The sequence below is a fragment of the Mesoplodon bidens genome (assembly GCF_964165515.1).
Source record: "Mesoplodon bidens genome assembly, chromosome: 2".
Classification (NCBI taxonomy): Eukaryota; Metazoa; Chordata; class Mammalia; order Artiodactyla; family Ziphiidae; genus Mesoplodon; species Mesoplodon bidens.
The window spans coordinates 166,768,822-166,786,985 of record NC_138177.1 but is presented as its reverse complement, the minus strand read 5'-3'; the positions used below and the strand labels follow the sequence as shown (position 1 = coordinate 166,786,985).

The following is an 18,164-nucleotide window of genomic DNA, read 5'->3' as shown; positions in this document are numbered from 1 at the left end:
AATATAGCCAGTATTTTATAACTATAAATGAAGTATAACCTTTAAAAACTGTGAATCACTATATTGTACACCTTTAACTTATATAATATTGTACAGCAACTATACTTCAATTTTTTTTAGTTTAATATAAGTAAATAAATAAATCAATAAATAAATCCCACTGTGTGCTGCCTGGAGAGGCTGGGAATTTTCAAAAACCAGCTAGGCTATACTTCTTTTTAACAGACATTCCTTCAGCTTTCTCTCTGTCCTCTAGCTTTCTGCTATAACCAGCCAAAAAAAAAAAAAAAACCCAGCTAGCACCTTTAACACTCTGCCTGGAAATCTCCTTAGCTACATCATCCAGTTCATTAGGTACATTTTCTACCTTCCCCTTTACTACAGCCAACAGTGTTGCTACACTTTGTCGACGCATAACCAGTTTCCAAGATTTTTCTCACTTTCCTTTAAACCCTCACCCACAGCCTCCTCAAAGGTCATCAGACTTCTAGAAACAGTTCCTTAAAAGCTCTTCAAGCTTTCACTAGCATTCCCTTCAAAGTCCTTCCAGCTGCCACCCACTGCTCCATTCCATTTGCATTTCTGAAAGCCAAGCCCACCAGATAGATTCACTCATTCACTCATTTGCTCATTCAATAAATATTTACTGAGTACCTATTACATGCCAGAAAGTTTCTGAAGGACTGCTTAATGGAACTTTCATTCTAGTAGGGGAAGAAAGACAATAAATGAAAAAGTAAATATGCAGCATATAATATGTCTGATGGTGAAAAGTGCTATGGAGAAAAACAAAGCAAGATTAAAGGTAGTAGAGGGTAAGGGAAAGGATGGTTAAGAAAAAACTCAGTTAAGCTGACATTTGAACAAATGAAGGAGCAGAGCAATGTGGCTCTCTAAGCCCTTTACACTTCAGGCACAAGTATCTAAAAGTCCCAAGCACAGATGTGCTTGCCTTGAAAGACAGCAAGCAGGCCAGTATGGTTGGAGCAGAGGCAGAGTGAAGAGCAGATGAGGTCTAAAAGGCATAAGAGGGCACACAAGATCAGATGGTGTCTTACAGGCATTAAAAAGATTTTGGTTTTTACTAGAAGGTAAGAAACCACTAGATGGTTTTAAACTTAACAGTGAGCAAAGGGTCACTCTGGCTCAGGTGGTAGCAGTAGAAACAGTAGGAAATGATGACATTCTAAATACATTTGAAGGCACAGTCCATAGCATTTGCTGGTGGACTGAAAGTTAATAAAGTTGCAGAATGTCAGTGGCATTCAGTGTTCCTCCAAGGCTGGTGGAGAAACCAGTGATGACTCAGCCAAGATTTCTGATATCTTTGCATTTCCGTCTCCCTCTTAGTTATGTCCACTTCCCCTTCTCTGCTACATATCTCAAGGGTAGGGAACTAAACTGCATCATAGATGAAGAAACAGAAATTATTTTCTAAGTTATAATGACATTTTAAATATAATACACTTAAGAGACAGCATATATACAAATCAGATGCTAAATCTTTTTACCTCTTTAATGTACAGGAAAACCTTTGTTAAATTTTCTCCAGGGCTTCCCTGGTGGCACAGTGGTTGAGAGTCCGCCTGCCGATGCAGGGGACACGGGTTCGTGGTCCGGGAAGATCCCACATGCCGCGGAGTGGCTAGGCCCGTGAGCCATGGCCGCTGAGCCTGCGCATCCGGAGCCTGTGCTCCGCAACGGGAGAGGTCACAACAGTGAGAGGCCCGCGTACCACAAAAAAAAAAAAATTTTTTTCTCCAATATTTTAATATAGAGGCAACAAAGTTAAAACACCACATTTGAAAATCACGTAAATTAAAATGGTCTTTCTTTTTAAAATATTTATCTATTTGGCTGCACCGAGTCTTAGTTGCAGCACAAGGGATCTTCGTTGTGGCATGTGGGATCTTTAGTTGAGGCCTGCGAACTCTTAGCTGCGGCACATGGGATCTAGTTCTTTGACCAGGGATTGAACCCAGGCCCTCTGCACTGGGAGCGCTGAGCCTTAGCCACTGGACCACCAGGGACGTCCCAAAATGGTCTTTTTAAAAACCCATACTAGGCACTTCCCCGGTGGCGCAGTGGTTGAGAGTCCGCCTGCTGATGCAGGGACACCAGTTCCTGCCCCGGTCCGGGAAGATCCCACATGCCGCGGAGCGGCTAGGCCCGTGAGCCATGGCCGCTGAGCCTGCGCGTCCGGAGCCTGTGCTCCGCAACAGGAGAGGCCACAACAGTGAGAGGCCCGTGTACCGCCAAAAAGAAAAAAAAAAAAAAAAAAAAAACCATACTGAAATCATATATTTAGTGAAAGGTGAGCAGCAGAACAAACTGATATAATCTCATTTGTGGGGGAAATACATCCATATATTTATCTATCTATCTATTACCTGTGCTTTATCTATCTATCTATTACCTGTGCTTCTGACCAATTGGCTATAGATTAGGGGTTCCAACAACCTCCTCCTAATCAGGATGCCAATCCCAAGTCCAGGTTATTAACTAAACTTCAGACCAGCTGGCTATAGATCAGAGGTCCCCACAACCCCCTCCTTGGGTTCAACTGCTAGAGTGGCTCACAGAATTCACAGAAACATTTTACTTGCTCGATCACCCGTTTATTATAAAAGGATATAACTCAGGAACAGCCAGATAGAAGAGATGCATAGGGCAAGGTATGTGGGAAGGGGTACGGAGCTTCCATGCCCTCTCCAGGCGCGCCACTCTCCCTGCACCTCCACATGTTCACCAACCTGGAAACTCTCTGAACCCTGTCCATTTGGGTTTTTAATGGAGGCTTTATTACACAGACATGATTGATTTAAGCAATGGCCATTGGTAACTGAATTCAATCTCCAGCCCTTCTCTCCTTAGAGGTAGGGGAATGGAGGGAGTCAAAGTTCCAACCCTCTAATCACATGGACGGCTTTCCTGGCAACCAGCTCATCCTTAGGTTACCTAAGGGCTTTCCAAAAGTCACCTCATTAAATATAAAAGACACCATTATCACTCATAACACAGGAAATTCCAAGGGTTTTAGGAGCTGTGAGCCAAGAACCAAAGACAAAGACCAAATATATATGAGAAATATAAAACAGAGATAATGAGAGTACCTACTTCATTGAATTTTGAGTACCTGCCACTGATAAGACATGTAAAGTCCCAGCAAAGTGCCTGACACGTAGAAAGTAATCAATAAATTATATATTACTATTATCTGTACATCTTTTCTTCCCCACATGACTGTAAGCAACTTAAGAGCAAGAACTCTACCGTTACTGTCTGCTTTGAGCCTGTTTTTCATGTGTAAAATGGGTATCACTATATTACTACTACATAGAATTGCACCAAATAAGATAACTCAACAAATTCTCAGCACAGTGTCCAGCTTAAAATGCTCAATAAACATTAACTGTTATTATCCCATACTTTTGTTTCTTTGTAATGACTAACAGAGAATCTCGCATATGTGCCAAACCTGGGTGGGCTTCCCACTTCTAGTTGGGCGAACCCGGGTTCATTACCTCACCTCAGTTTCCTCATTTCCATAAGGGTGATGACACATATAACACATATTAAATACTTAATACAGTATGTGGCACCCAGCGGATGCTTAATAAATATTAGGCCAGCTCCCCTCCCCGTCTCTTCTACTTTTTCCCCTAAAGTTACATGTTCTGGGCAGGTAGATGGCCGGCAACCTGACAAGTAGGGAAGAAACGGACCTCGGGGCGAGAACTTCCGAAGTTTGCATATGCACCCACCCCTCCGTATTTCAGCCTCTGCTACCTTCTTTTTTTTTTTTTTTTTGCGGTACGCGGGCCTCTCACTGTTGTGGCCTCTCCCGTTGCGGAGCACAGGCTCCGGACGCGCAGGCTCAGCGGCCATGGCTCACGGGCCCAGCCGCTCCGCGGCATGTGGGATCCTCCCGGACCGGAGCACGAACCCGTGTCCCCTGCATCGGCAGGCGGACTCTCAACCACTGCGCCACCAGGGAAGCCCTCTGCTACCTTCTTGAAGGGACTCCGAGTTAAGGGGTCTGCTGCATTACGCTCCTCGGAGCAAATTTTCTCTCCACCCTCTTCCCTCACCTCGAAATCTCGCTGCCCCAGTCTCTCCACACACACCCCACCCCACCCCACCACCCCCGCCAGCCTGCCTGCCTGCCGCCCCCATTTTCTCTCCACCCTTTCCAAACCCCATTTTTCAACCTTCTTCAGACTCCAGCCCCTCTCTCCCCTGAATAGCCAAAGCTATTCGTTCTCGGTCCCCGACTCTATCTCCACATCACATCCAGGTGCTCCCAAACTCCTCCCTTCTCACGCCTCCGGGCCTCTAACCCCTCCCCCAACACCCTCTCTCGCCTCAACGCCCTACCTGCGCTTTCCGCCTCTTCAGCGCCGCCGCGTCCAGCCACACGCCGCAGGCCTCCTCCTCCTCCGGGCCTCTGCGCCTCATGGCCGCTGAGGAGACTAAGACAACGTGATAACGGAGTCGGGGTCCGGCCGCCTCAGGGAACCGCCATAACTGACTCCGCCGACGTTCGAATCTCGCGCCAACGCTGGGAGCGGAGCTACGCCGCGGCCGCCCCCGCTCAGGCACCGCCCCCAGCGTCAGCTCCGCCCCGGCCCAAGCCCCGCCCCTTCCCTAAACCCTGCCAGCCTGACCCCTTAATGTTACCAAGGCCACGTTCTTGCTGGTTTTTTCATTCAGTTGTATTCCAGAACTGTGTTGTGTGAACGCGTTCGCGACACTGCACAAGGAATGCACATTTTCTTTTTGCTGAGTGAGTTGCACTTTCGTACTGATAACTATCGGGGCTCAGGGTTTTCCTTGTCTTATCGCTGAATCCTCACGAAGATCTCAAAAGGAAGAGGAGAGGAGGCTCTGGTCCGCCAACTGCAAAGCTGGGGTCCTCAACGCTACCTTAAATGGATTACTTTTGTAATTCAAAACAAGAAACAAAAAGCTAAGTATAACTATGAAACCTCATGGGAGAGGATTTAGAAAACGTTAAGTAGAATGAAAATTAAAAATTTGCAGTCAAGAATTAGCTTTCAGTATTGCTTTTCTCGCTGTGTGGCCTTGGATTTTAAAGAGGATCAAATAAGGTTTGTGAAAGTACTTTGTAAATTCTGAGAGCCCCTCAGAGATGCAAAAATGCTGGCAACCATAACCACAATCTCCATAGATGTACTATATGTATAACAGGATATTTTAGCAGTGGAGTGATATTTCTTATTCATTCAGGGTTTTTTTGTTTTTCTTACCTGTACTTCCTAATTTTCCTTCACTGTACATATATTACCATACATTGCTTATGTACTGTGGAAAAGGCAATACTGTAAACGTTAACATATAACAATATCATAAAAGTTAACATATAAGATCCTCCTTGATTGAAAAACCAAAAAGTGAAATATCTGTCAAATTATATATTTTTAAACACATTCTTTTAACTTCTAAAACTTATTTAGTAATAAAACTGCCCCACCTTTCCTACCAAAAAAAAAAAAAGTTCACGTATATAGTGAATAAGACCCCAACCCCAACCCCAGGCAAAGATAAGACAGGATCTGTCCCCTCCTCCCTATGCCCACCCCCAGCCTCCCCCTGAAAACCTCCTCCAACACAGTGAACAGATTCAAGGGGGACCAGGGCTCCCTCTCTAGGATAGGAGACAAAAAGCAAAGAGGCAGCTCTTATCACAGTCACTTTATTGCATCCAGGACATCAGAGTCCAGACCACTCCTAACTCCAGCCGCAGTGAACTCCTTCTTCCATACCTCTTGGCCTTTGGACAGGTTTTTCCCTCTACCTGGAATGCCCTTCCTCTTCTCCATCTGTAAACTCCTATTCACCCTTCCCAACCCAAGACCCTGAGGGTCCCAGGCAACACTAATTATTCCCTCCTCAGTGCTTCCCCTGACAGTTCATTCCAATATTAAAGCCTTTACCATCCTGCATTGATCCACGGAGCCCAGTCAGTGGCCTGCCTCCGAGCAGAGGCCCAAGAAATACTGAATGGATAAACACTGAATCATGAACAAGGGAACCAGGAAAGACACTGGGAACAGGATGTGTGGGACATAGAGGCCAGAGCTAGGAGGGTCAGGGCTCACTGTCTGGGACAGTGACTGAAGAGGTATGGGGCACTGGATGGGATCTATTTCTACCTGGCACAATCTTCTATCTTTGGGGGCTCTCTGCAGCACCAAAACTTCAGGCTGGGGTTCAAGAATGGTAAGATCCTGCACACATTTTGGGCCTGTCCTTTCCCTATCCACCAGTGAAATCTGGGTAGAGGACAGTTGCTGATGCTTCCCCTATCTCTCAGCTCAGATCTGACTCTGACCTAAATCCCAACTTCACCCCCTCCCAGATAATCTGGAAGGCCCAGGCCAGTGTCTTGGCCCCAGCTGATCCTCCATCCTCACCCCTAAGTGAGAGGCAATGGGGGGAGGCAAACCAGGGTGGCCCACATCTTTCTTTTTCCCTCTCCCAGGGCAGGGAGCTGGGGCAGGCCCTGAAGTGGACCCCAGCAGCTCCAGCCAATCCTCAAATCCAAGGACTGGCCAGTGCCCCACTTGGCAGCTGAGGCGTGCACAGAGAAGTCACCGCGGGCCAGACACAAGCAATTTTACCAGGCCTTGTTCCCATCTGGAGCCAAGCCCGGACCCTTGGGCCCCCACTATACCTCCCTCCCTAAAATCTGCCACCCCCCTTCACTGGGTCTTCCGATCGATATTGAGTTTGCGCCGTACCAGCTGGCTCAGAAGGAATGCAGTGAGGATGCTGCTGCCTACAGTAAGCAAGAAGAGGCCGGAGAAGTTGTGGGGCCAGCGGGTGTGCAGAGGCTCATAGATGGGCCGCCGGGCCTCGTAGTCCAGCGCCACGGCCTCCAGCTGAGCCAGCGTGCACAGCACCAAGAAGACATGGAAGAGCTGGTGGCCCTGCCCAAAGACGTGGCAGCTGCCAGGGAACCAGCGCTCAGGCATGAAGGCAGAGAAGAAAGTGGCAGCCAGCAGAAAGAAGACCACCTGGCATTTGTGATAGAGAAGAGCCGGGTCATCCGTGGCAGGGTTGGGGGACACGAGGATGCGGTGCACCACGGGGCTGATGTCCAGTGCGTAGGCCAGTGCTGAAGGCACCTCCTGGCAAGTGCGGCCCAGCAGGCCGGGCTTCTGGATGTACTTGTTGTAGCAGGAGCCAGCGCAGGAAAGCCAGGCGAGAAAGGCAGCCATGGGCAGGTAAAAGGTCTGCACCTGGGCATGCCAGGCGGGCTCAATAGCGTAGTAGAAGTGTGCCAGGGCACTGCCAAACTGGTACACAGCCACACCCACGTAGTCCAGGAAGAAGAAGCTGTAATGCCAGAACTCGGACTTGGCCTGCAGGAGGTGAGCCAAGGCACTGAGGGAGAGGTAGGTGACGGAGGCGAGGACAATGATGAAGAGGGGCAGGGCGTGCAGGTCTCCCTGGAAGTCCACGGTCCCCACAAAGATGGCCAGCCGCAGCAGCAGCACCAGGGCCGCCAGCAGGTGGGTCCAGACGTTCACCGCCTCGTTGTGCTGCTGGAACAGTGTGCGGAAGTAGAAGCGCCAGGTCCTATGCAGCGGCCGGTAGCCCACATAGATGTATGGCTTCCAGAAGAGGGGCGGCACCTCGGTTCGGTCCACTGTGAACACAGGCTCTGGCTGCACAGACGGCCGAGGCATCTGGTGGACCTGCCGCAAACTGGGCAGGAGGTGGCTGAGCTTCTGGGCCACCATTGTGGCCATGGCTGTGGACGGGGCGAGGAGCTGGGAGAGAGGCCCGAGCAAGGTCAGGGGGCTGGTGTCCTCACCCTCCTGCCCCATGAGCAGCAGCTGGGGGGCTGTGCTCTTCCCCACCCCCTTATCCCTACACTGAGTTTAAGAGGAGGGGAGTTGCCCTAAGGGAGAGCTCAGCTCTGACTCATGATTGTTCTTCTCCTTGATGTATCTCAAGTGCCTAGAACAGTGCCTGGCACATAGTAGGTGTTCAGTAAATGTTTGAGGCATGTGTTAAAGAGGCTCACTATGTCATCCTACTTCTTTCCAGTCCAGGCTCCATACAGCAACCCTCACTGTTTTCTCCTGTGTTCATGTTGCCATCAGTGTTTACCTGACAATGACCTTGCTAACAGACCTGCTGCCTCTACCTTTAACTCCTTCAGAGTGGCCAGGGTCTGCCATTGACCCTCCATCACCCTACATGATCTGGTCCCTACTAACTTTCCTAGCCTTATTACTCAACCACAGTGCACTTCACATCCAGCCACAGCCTCATCAAAACCGTGGGCCTGCTGTTTCACATGTCTATAGCTCTGCACAAGCTGTTCCCTCCATCTGAGCCATTTACCTCATCTTGCCCATCTGGCAAACTCCTATTCATCCCTCAAAACCCATTTCTTCTGTGACACTTTCCCTGGAGGTCCTCCGATGATGACCCCTCTAACTTGAGTGCCTACAATCCTTTGACCATTATAATACTTCTCACGGGCATTAAATTGTTAATGCAAGCTCCTCCAGGGTAGGCAGTTTGTCTTATTTTGTGAACCCCTGGTGCTTAGCAGGTAGCTGGTGCTCAATGTTTGTTGAATGAAAAAAACAACATAATAGCATCCTGATAATACTTCATAGCCCTCAAGGCCCAACTCGAAAAGCCACTTTTTCCCCAAAAGACCCTAGTAACAACTGATCCTATAAAAAAAAACCCTTACCCTCAGCCACACCCTCACTCAAAAGTTCCCCCCTCCAGCCCTTCCACCATTGCTAATTGCAAATAAATCCAATCTAACCCCTCACCTGGCATTCAAGACCCCATGACCTGCTCCCACCCTCATTTCCCACCTAACCCAAATGTCAGACCCTGTGCCAACTTCCTTTCCCTCTACTGAAATCCTTTAAAACCAGTACAAGCTGCCACCTCCCTGTGGGAGATCTATAATGGGTTATACAATTTAGCATTTAAAACACATTCATTCATTTAGCAAACACTTACTGAGCCCCTTCTCTGCCTCATGTCCTGTGCCGGGTCCCAAAGGTGGTGGTGGGCAGGACAGTGGAAAAGAATTGGATCCCTGCCTTCAGGAACTTCATGATATGGTAGAGGTTATAGAGAGGAAAACAAAGCATAGCAAATGCTTACACAGCATGTGCTATGTGTCAGTGTCTTAATCACTTTATGCATATTTGACTCATTTAAGCATCATAGCACCCTATCAGATAGGTATTATCATTATGCCCATTTTTCAGATAAGGAAACTGAGGCACAGAGAAGTTAAGTACCCTGCCTAGGAAGTGGCAGAGGCATGATGTAAACTCAGTTTGCAATCTTTTTTTTTTTCTTGTGATACATGGGCCTCTCACTGTTGTGGCCTCTCCTGTTGCGGAGCACAGGCTCAGGACGCGCAGGCTCAGCGGCCATGGCTCACGGGCCCAGCCGCTCCGCGGCATGTGGGATCTTCCCGGACCGGGGCACGAACCCGTGTCCCCTGCATCGGCAGGCGGACTCTCAACCACTGCGCCACCAGGGACGCCCTCAGTTTGCAATCTTAACCACTTCCTTAAACTGCCCTTTGCAAAACAAGGTGGCAAGTACTATTAATCATTTCATAATTATATACTGCTTTTGCCTGGTACCAATTGCTTAATTCAGGCTTATCATTATTCACTGTTTCATTCATTAAATCAAATATCTGTTGAAAAACTAGCCAGACAACTAGCTAGACAGACAACTCCCCTCCCTCAGATTCTCCCCCAAGAAGCTTATTGGACTCAGCAGCCAGATGTACTCTGTCCATCATTCATCAGATATTTGTTGCAAGTTCCTTTGCACCAGTCATTCTAAGAGGCAAGAAGATCTGCACTCAAGTTCCCCGCCACCAGCAGCACCGTGATCACCCCCAAAGCCACCCAATAATTCACACATGGTCCAAGTAAATGCAATGTGCTTGCTATGCAAAGGCGACATCAAGACAAGCCCCCAGCCCACACTTCTCCACGCCCCAGCCTGATTTGCATCCCTGAGCTCCTCCTGCATTACATTCTGGAGTCAGCTCTGGTCTCTGGCCTTTCCTTGTCTGGTAGGGAGGAAAGAATTAAATGTCATTACAGCACTACTTTCTATTCCCAGACAGCCTGGCAGGTTTAGGAAGCAGACCTTGCTGATAAACTAATTAGTGGGGCCACTTCTGTCCAGAGCACAAGAACTCCCTTGGTCCACTTGCTGGTTGAGGAGCCAGCACTGGATTTCTTCTCCTCCCCAAGAGACAGGACTTTAGCCTCAACAGTCTGGCCTCTACCCTTGTCTTCCCAACTAAGAACTTCAGGGGACCAGAAAAGGCCTCTGAAAGCATCTCGCAGCTCTTTTGTTTTACATTGAGAAAACAAGAGCCCAGAGACAGCAAGGCCTTCTCCAGAGTTGCCCAATCCAGCCACGTTTCCATTCCACCATGAGGGCAAAGACCAGGGAATGATGACATTCGATGGTGCATTAGTTCCTGAGTCCCTGTGATCTGTTAAGTCCAGTCCAATGCTCCACATCCCACTCTTAGAACTTCCCAAGTAATAACAGCATATTAAAGGCTCGGAGAAGGTCTGCACCAAAGAAGCCTGCTTCACTTTGTTGAACCTACATTTGCCAAGCTTACATGACCAAGGATTCCTTTCCCAGTAATGATTATATTATAAAGCTAGCTGAAATGTTGGAAGTGTTTACTATATGCTCACTCTTCATAGCCTTTTTGCAATTAATTCTCATAACTAGCCTGTGAAGTAGGTATTACTATGCCCATTTTGTTGTTGGGTGAAATTCAGAGAGGTTGGGAGCTCCTTAGCCAAGGCCATACAGAGAGAGGGAGAGAGAGGGAGAGAGAGAGATGGAGCCAGGATCTGAACCCAGCTCCCCGACTGCATAGCACAGATACTCTCAGCCACTCCTGCTGCCCTGCTTCTTGTCATACCTAACTGCATCCCAAAGAACTACTTTGGAAAACACTGGTCTAAAGCAGGCAACCAGGTCCTTTCCCATAAATTATTTCCTTAGGCTTCTAGCAACTGACTTGCATCCAGGGACCTCAGACTCACCCAGTTACCAGCTACCCACTCTCTCTGCACCAATGAAGCCCTGGCTCACAGCTACCTCCTCAGGTGGGCAATAGCTCACTTGCAGCCCTTCCCCTCCCCCAGACACAGTGGGCCCTAAGCACAGAACCCAGAGGCTGCATACTGGGATGACAGAGGTCAAGTTGCCCTATTTCCTTTAGACCTTTAGACCAGTGGCCCCATTCCATTTGAATAGCTCTATTTTCAGGGTTAGTTCCCATCTCCTGGCTCCATGGAAAGGGGCACTGGATCCAGGGGAAAGAAGCAGGGGCAGGAGTCTAGCAAGAGCCAGAAGGATGAGGGTGAGTATTCAGAGGACACCCTCAGGGCATCCTTTGAGTAGTCTACCTACCAGGCTGCCAGAATCTGGCTGTTCCAGGCATCCCACCCCAATCCAGTACACCTCCATGGCCCCCCTCCAAGTCTCCCTAATTGCACTGGTTACCTAAGGATTTCTCTTGAACCCAGGGGCTGATGACTTCTGCTGTGGAACAGGGCAAATTTGCCAGATGCCAAGCACTGGCTGGCACTTCCACAGGTGAGGGTCACTAAGGGTGGGGCTTCCAGGGACTGTAGGGGTCTTGTGTGATGTCACCAGAGGGTGTGATGTCACCAGAGGATGGGGCTAAAGACAACCTCCACCCTCTCCCCTCCCCCGATCACCACTCCCACATTGGTCAAGTCCAGGCTAAACTCTGCATCCCTAGCCAGGCCTCAGCTGCAGAAGGAAGCTTGTGGTTAACCTTGGCATGAAACAGTTGGGGAAACCGAGGGCTAGCTGAAATGTTGTGACTTACCCAAGATCACACAGCAAGGCGGGCAAAGCTGGGCTGAGACCAGGTGTCCAGGGCCTGGTTCATGGATGTGAGGCAAACTTGACTGGCTTCTGTCCTCTACTCAGTGGGAATCACAATGAAAGGAAGTTAGGAACCAAGGAGAAAAGAGACACTATAAAGGCTCGTGAAGGAGATGGACTTCAGATTTGGACAAACCAGGTTTGACTCCTCCCTAACTGTGTGACCTAAGACAAGTGTGTCACCTTCTCTGATCCTCAGCTCCCACATAAGAATTATACCTACCTCATAGACTGCTACAAAGATTAAATTTATGAGAACAGTTTTAGCACTGTTTAGGGATTCAATAAATGATTCCTATTATTAGTATTAATTACTAATAGTAGTAGTAATTATTATTATTAAGAGTAGTAGTATTTGAAATATTCCCAGCCTGAGTATTAGTATTCAAAATATTCCCAGCTTGAAAAATTTACTTGGGGTTCTCTAAAAAACTCGGTCCTCTTTTAGCCCGTGATAGCTGGTTCCACTGGGTTTGGAGGCCTTAGAAAGTTAACTGTCTCTTTAAATCTTTACCTTTCTCTGAGGATGCATTTAGGGACCAGGGGAATTTGGTTGGAGTTTAATAATTAAAGTGTAATAAAGCAGAAACTAATAAAAAAATAATAAATAATAATAATAATTAAAGTGTGCTCAACAAAGACCATTCAGAGTAACCTCTCTGGATTCACAGGGCTCTGAAGATTTGCACTTGCCCACTGATCCAAGAGAAGTGGCTGGGAAGTGAAATCCCCAGAGAAAAGGGCCTCAAGTTCAGCAGCCCCAGGAGCCCCATCCTGGAGCAGGAGGGTAGCTGGGATAGACCGTGCTAGCAGGTAATGCAAAAGGACTGTGGCCTGGTTGGGGCATGTCTTGCAGGTTTGGGCAGCTCCTGGGTTGGCTGAACTTCAGAACTGGGATCTCCAGGGCCCAGGTGGGAATTCTTCTGTCAATCTGAGCAGCACCTTCCTCTTCTCCTCTCCTACCTCCCCAGCCCTCCCAATTCACATTCCCCTTTTCTAAACTCAAGGTCAACCTCCTCACCTCCTTCCTCAACCAAGGCTTGCCACCCCTAGTTCCTCCTGGTCTCTCCCTGATACCTCTGGGAGCGAAACAGCAGACCAAGTTGTGGGGATGGGGTAGTGAATAGGCTTTGGAGTGGGAGAGCCCTGGGTTATACCCATCCCACAGATTTTACTCAGTGCTTACTATATGCCAGGCACAAGGCTGGGGCACATGGTGAACGAGGCAGACAGGCTCCCTGCCCTGACAGGGCTCACCCACACAAATGAAATGCCCTTGGGCCCAGGAAAATCCAGCCCAGCAAGAAGCCACCCTGATGGTAACCATGGAGAACTGGAGAGAGCTGCTCCCCCCAGGGAGGGCACCTACCACTCACCTCGGGCAGATATTTCAAGAGAACCCAGGTCCCCATTTTTCTGTGAGGGTGGGATTTCAGGTCTGGAACTTACCAGCTGTGTGACTTTGCTAAAGTTCCTTTACCTCTCTGGGCCTGTTTCTTCATTTGAAATCGGAGGATAATAATAGCTACCTCAAGCAAAACAAAGTCACAGATGCTAGCTAGGTGTTGGCTCTGGCACAGCATGGGCTCCACTATCTTTGTTGGATTCTAGTCCTGACTCAGCCACTCAATCCCAGTGTGACCCTGGACAAGTCCCTTCCGCTCTTGGCCCTGTTTCTCCAAATGTCAAAGGCCATTGTAAATTCACCAATGATTTCAAAGGGCCCTTCAGTCCCTGAGACATTCCAGCAATATTTGTTTTAGGCTTACTGTGTGTCAAGATCTGAAGCTTCCCACAGTGAACAAAGCAGTTAAAACACCGCCCTCATAGAACTAATAGTCCAGCTAATTAACAGCTAAGGGTAACCCCTAAGGGTATTAATACCCTGCTCATTTGAAGCTTAATAACCTAACTAAATAGCACCTAACTCTTTTAAGTATCATATGATTATAATTCTACTTCCTCTTTTGCCTCCTTCCTGGCATGCAAAGTATTCATTGTTGCTTCTCTGGGCCCTGATGTTTCAGCAACTCCCTTAAAGACAACTTTATCTTGCCATGAAAGGCAAAGTTTAGCCTCATTAGATAAAAATAACAGAAAAGCCAGACCAGTGTTAACAATGGGGCGGTCAGAGGTAAACCCTTTTGAGGGGTCCTGACAAGGATGACACAATAGGGCAGAGCCTGAAATATTATTAATAAGACTAGAGGGCTTCCCTGGTGGCGCAGTGGTTGAGAGTCCGCCTGCCGATGCAGGGGACACGGGTTCGTGCCCCGGTCCGGGAAGATCCCACATGCCGCGGAGTGGCTGGGCCCGTGAGCCATGGCCGCTGAGCCTGCGCGTCCGGAGCCTGTGCTCCGCAGCAGGAGAGGCCACAACAGTGAGAGGCACGGGTACCGCAAAAAAAAAAAAAAAGACTAGGCACTAACATTAATAATTTACAGTGGCTTGCTGCTTACAAAGAACTTTTACACGCATTTCACCTCTCCCTCTGAGCAACTCTTGGAACCTGTGGCTAAGCTGTTGTCACAGCCCCAGACTGAGGCAGGATGGCAGAGCACATCTTACTCCGAAACCAGTGCTCTTGCCCTTCACCTGCTGTGGTCAACTCCCAGGCACCCAGTGGGTGGCCACGGATTGTACAAGCAAAATTTTCATCCCTGGCTGGCTTCTTGATATCTCAGCAACTGGGTCACCTCCCTCAATGCAAACCAATTCCCCAGTTCTGCCCAACGTGTTTAAAGAAAAAGTTCCTCCATGTCTTCCAAAACCGAACAGAAAACGCTTTTGTTTTTGTAACTGCACTTTGGGCTTCCATTTGTACTGAAAAGTGTGATCAGCATGAAATAAATCACTCTTAAAGGAATTCCTAGGATCTCAGACTCAGAACTGCTCTGAGGAATAGGAAGCACCTGGTGGAGGAAAGCAGGCCCAGAGAGGGTGGGTGAGCTAGCTACAGTTTCCAGCCCAGGGGGACAGAAAAGGGACCTGGGTTTTACCACTGACAAGTTTCACCACTGATCTCTTGGCAGGGAAACTGAGGCTGGGGAAAAGCAGCCTCTACTAAGGGGCTCAGCGGTGGCACAAACCACATGCTGGGAGGCTGAGTCCGTCTCTAATGGGATATCCACCTAGGAGCACCCAGCCAGGCCCTGAGAATACATCTAACTCTTAAACTCCCCAGCCTTGGCCTGACCTGACCTCTCACTCCCGCCAGGCTTGGGGCGGAGTGGAGGGGGGGGGGCGGTGGCATGCCCCAGGGAAACCTCTAGAGGTCCTCAAAGCCTATAGTCTTGAGGCAAGTGCTTCCCTCACTGAGTGGGAGGAAACCTCATGCTCTCCCGACCCCAAAGGAGACTTCCCCCTCCCACGGGACCTAAGCTGCTTTGGAGCAAGAGCCCCTCTGAGCCCCAGCAGCGCTCTTTCCACGGTTTCCGGTTTCCCAACTGGGAGGCCCTCACATCACCCAGTTCCAGGTACTCACGCCCCTTTTTTGCCCCCGGAATCTCACTAGATTCCTCCTTCAGTGGAAGGAGCGTGCTCCGTGCCTATTCTCTTCCTAGACACCACGGCACTCCCAGGCCAGCTCGCGCCTCTGCTCGCTCCCTCACAGATGCGCTTCCCTCCGGCTCTGATGGCCCCTCTCCCCCAGTCTCCTCCCACTCCTCCCTGAGACTCTCCGCCTCCAGCTCCGCTCCTTCCTGCTCCAGTCCCTCCTCAGTGGCGCCCCACTCCAGCTGATCCCCGCTGTCAGCCTCCCACTCCCTCCCCACGTGCCCCCAACTCACCTAGCTCCGAGTTTCGGCTGCACACAGCTCCCCGCTCTCCGCCCCGCGGGAAGCGCCCCCTCTGCCCGCCGCCCGCCCCCCGCCCCTCCCACTCTTCCCCCAGCCGTACCTGCGACCGAACCGAGTTGCAAAAGGAGGCCCAACTGCAATCCGGCGGCCCTCGGCGGCCCTCTGCATCCCGGCGGCAAGCGGGCAGATAAAGGGGCGGCCAGGCGGAGGCTCCGCCCCGAGCCGGGGGAGGGCGGGGCGGCGGCGGACAGCAGCGGGCCTTCGCTCGGGGCTTCGGGCCCAGGACTAGGCCGCCGCCCGCCCACCGCGCCCGCCTGGCCGGGCGCCAGCAGCCTCTACCCAATGGCGTCCACGTGTTGCACGCGGAGCCGAGAGTGGTCACCCACACCGGTGACGACAGTCTTGGGAGTTCCTGTGGTTTTTGTGCTGATGGGAACTCCGAGGCCCAAAGAGCAGAAGTCTTTGCTCAGCAGGCACTCCAGCTGAGCGGTTTCCACTTCCGGCGCCTTGAGCCACAAGCTTCGCAGTCTGGAACTGGCTGACCTGAGAGGGAGAGGGCAAGTTGTAGCAGGAGCACCCGAGTTTCCCAGCGAGAGCGTGCGGCCCAACCCTGAAGGCACTTAAACCCACACAGCCCACCTCTCTAGGATGCTTCTGGTCGGGACACACCTGACCTTCCCCATCTTCATCTCTCTGGGGAGCTCCACCCCACCTCTGCTCCCCTAACTTATTTAAGTTCCCACCGAAAGCCCTTTCTTCGGGGAGCTTCGCCTGATATGCCCAACCCAAGGCACATAGTTAGGACTTCTGTTGAAACACCTTTCTACTCCTAGTGTAACATCTCCCTACAGGAGTGGGAGCACCTGAAGGGTGAGGAATCCCTGCACATAGTAGGCCCTCAGTAAATATTGGACCAACAATGGTAGGGGTTGGTTGTCAGCTCCTCAGGTGTGCAAAGACCTGGACCAGGCAGAGTGGGGAGACACCCCAACCCTTCTTGGAAGCATCAGCCTGATGGATGGACCGCTGAGAGAAGACAGTCTAGGAGGGACACCCCTTTGCCCTCAGGGAGCTCTGAGCCCATTCAGAGAGACAGCTGTGGGGCACAGGCCTGATGACAGGATCCAAGTCCTGGTGGTGTTACCCCAACTCACCATGTGACTTTGGGCAAGGCTCCTCCTTGTTCTCTCTGGGCCTCAGTTTTGGGGGGGGTTTCCTTTTTATTTTTATTTTATTTTTTATTTTTAAATTTAATTTTATTTATTTTTTTATACAGCACGTTCTTATTAGCTATCTATTTTATACATATTAGTGTATATATGTCAATCCCAATCTCCCAATTCATCACACCACCACCCCCGCCAGTTTCCCCCCTTGGTGTCAGTACGTTTGTTCTCTACACCTGTGTCTCTATTTCTGCCCTGCAAACCGGTTCATCTGTACCATTTTTCTAGGTTCCACATATATGCGTTAATATACGATATTTGTTTTTCTCTTTCTGACTTACTTCACTCTGTATGACAGTCTCAAGATCCATCCACGTCTCTACAAATGACCCAATTCCGTTCCTTTTTATGGCTGAGTAATATTCCATTGTATATATGTACCACATCTTCTGTATCCATTCGTCTGTCGATGGGCATTTAGGGTGCTTCCATGATCTGGATATTGTAAATAGTGCTGCAATGAACACTGGGGTCCATGAGTCTTTTTGAATTATGGTTTTTCTGGGTATATGCCCAGTAGTGGGATTGCTGGGTCATATGGTAATTCTATTTTTAGTTTTTTAAGGAACCTCCATACTGTTCTCCATAGTGGCTGTATCAATTTACATTGCCACCAACAGTGCAGGAGGGTTCCCTTTTCTCCACACCCTCTCCAGCATTTGTTGTTTGTAGATTTTCTGATGATGCCCATTCTAACTGGTGTGAGGTAATACCTCATTGTAGTTTTGATTTGCATTTCCCTAATAATTAGTGATGTTGAGCACCTTTTCATGTGTTTCTTGGCTATCTGTAAGTCTTCTTTGGAGAAATGTCTATTTAGGTCTTCTGCCCATTTTTGGATTGAATTGTTTTTTTAATATTGAGCTGCATGAGCTGTTTATATATTTTGGAGATTAATCCTTTTCTGTTGATTCATTTGCAAATGTTTTCTCCCATTCTGAGGGTTGTCTTTTCGTCTTGTTTGTAGTTTCCTTTGCTTTGCAAAAGCTTTTAAGTTTCGTTAGGTCCCATTTGTTTATTTTTGTTTTTATTTCCATTACTCTAGGAGGTGGATCAAAAAAGATCTTGCTGTGATTTATGTCAAAGAGTGTTCTTCCTATGTTTTCCTCTAAGAGTTTTATAGTGTCCAGTCTTACATTTAGGTCTCTAATCCATTTTG

General features: G+C 49.1%; 2 protein-coding genes across 3 annotated transcripts in view; both read right to left on the bottom strand.

The window, feature by feature from the left end:
* Positions 1-11,982, bottom strand: part of AUNIP (aurora kinase A and ninein interacting protein) — a 40,286-nt gene extending 28,304 nt beyond the window's left edge. The window contains exons 1-3 of the mRNA XM_081214435.1: positions 11,924-11,982; positions 4,681-4,862; positions 4,378-4,472 (exon numbers count right to left, since the gene is read on the bottom strand). Of these exons, the coding sequence (XP_081070561.1) occupies positions 4,378-4,458 (81 nt within the window). The 5' untranslated portion in view covers positions 4,459-4,472; positions 4,681-4,862; positions 11,924-11,982. The remainder of the gene's footprint in view (positions 1-4,377; positions 4,473-4,680; positions 4,863-11,923) is intronic.
* On the bottom strand, positions 5,703-15,933 carry PAQR7 (progestin and adipoQ receptor family member 7). Of its 2 annotated transcripts, none has more exons than XM_081214442.1 (2): positions 15,880-15,933; positions 5,703-7,799 (listed from the first exon to the last, which is right to left on the bottom strand). In XM_081214442.1, the coding sequence occupies exon 2, from the start codon at positions 7,776-7,778 to the stop codon at positions 6,726-6,728; it is 1,053 nt and encodes a 350-aa protein (XP_081070568.1). In that variant the 5' UTR covers positions 7,779-7,799; positions 15,880-15,933; the 3' UTR covers positions 5,703-6,725. The 2 variants fall into 2 exon arrangements, with proteins under 2 accessions (XP_081070568.1, XP_081070567.1); XM_081214441.1 differs by lacking the exon at positions 15,880-15,933 and adding an exon at positions 11,924-12,018.
* Between the last annotated feature and the right edge of the window lie 2,231 nt (positions 15,934-18,164).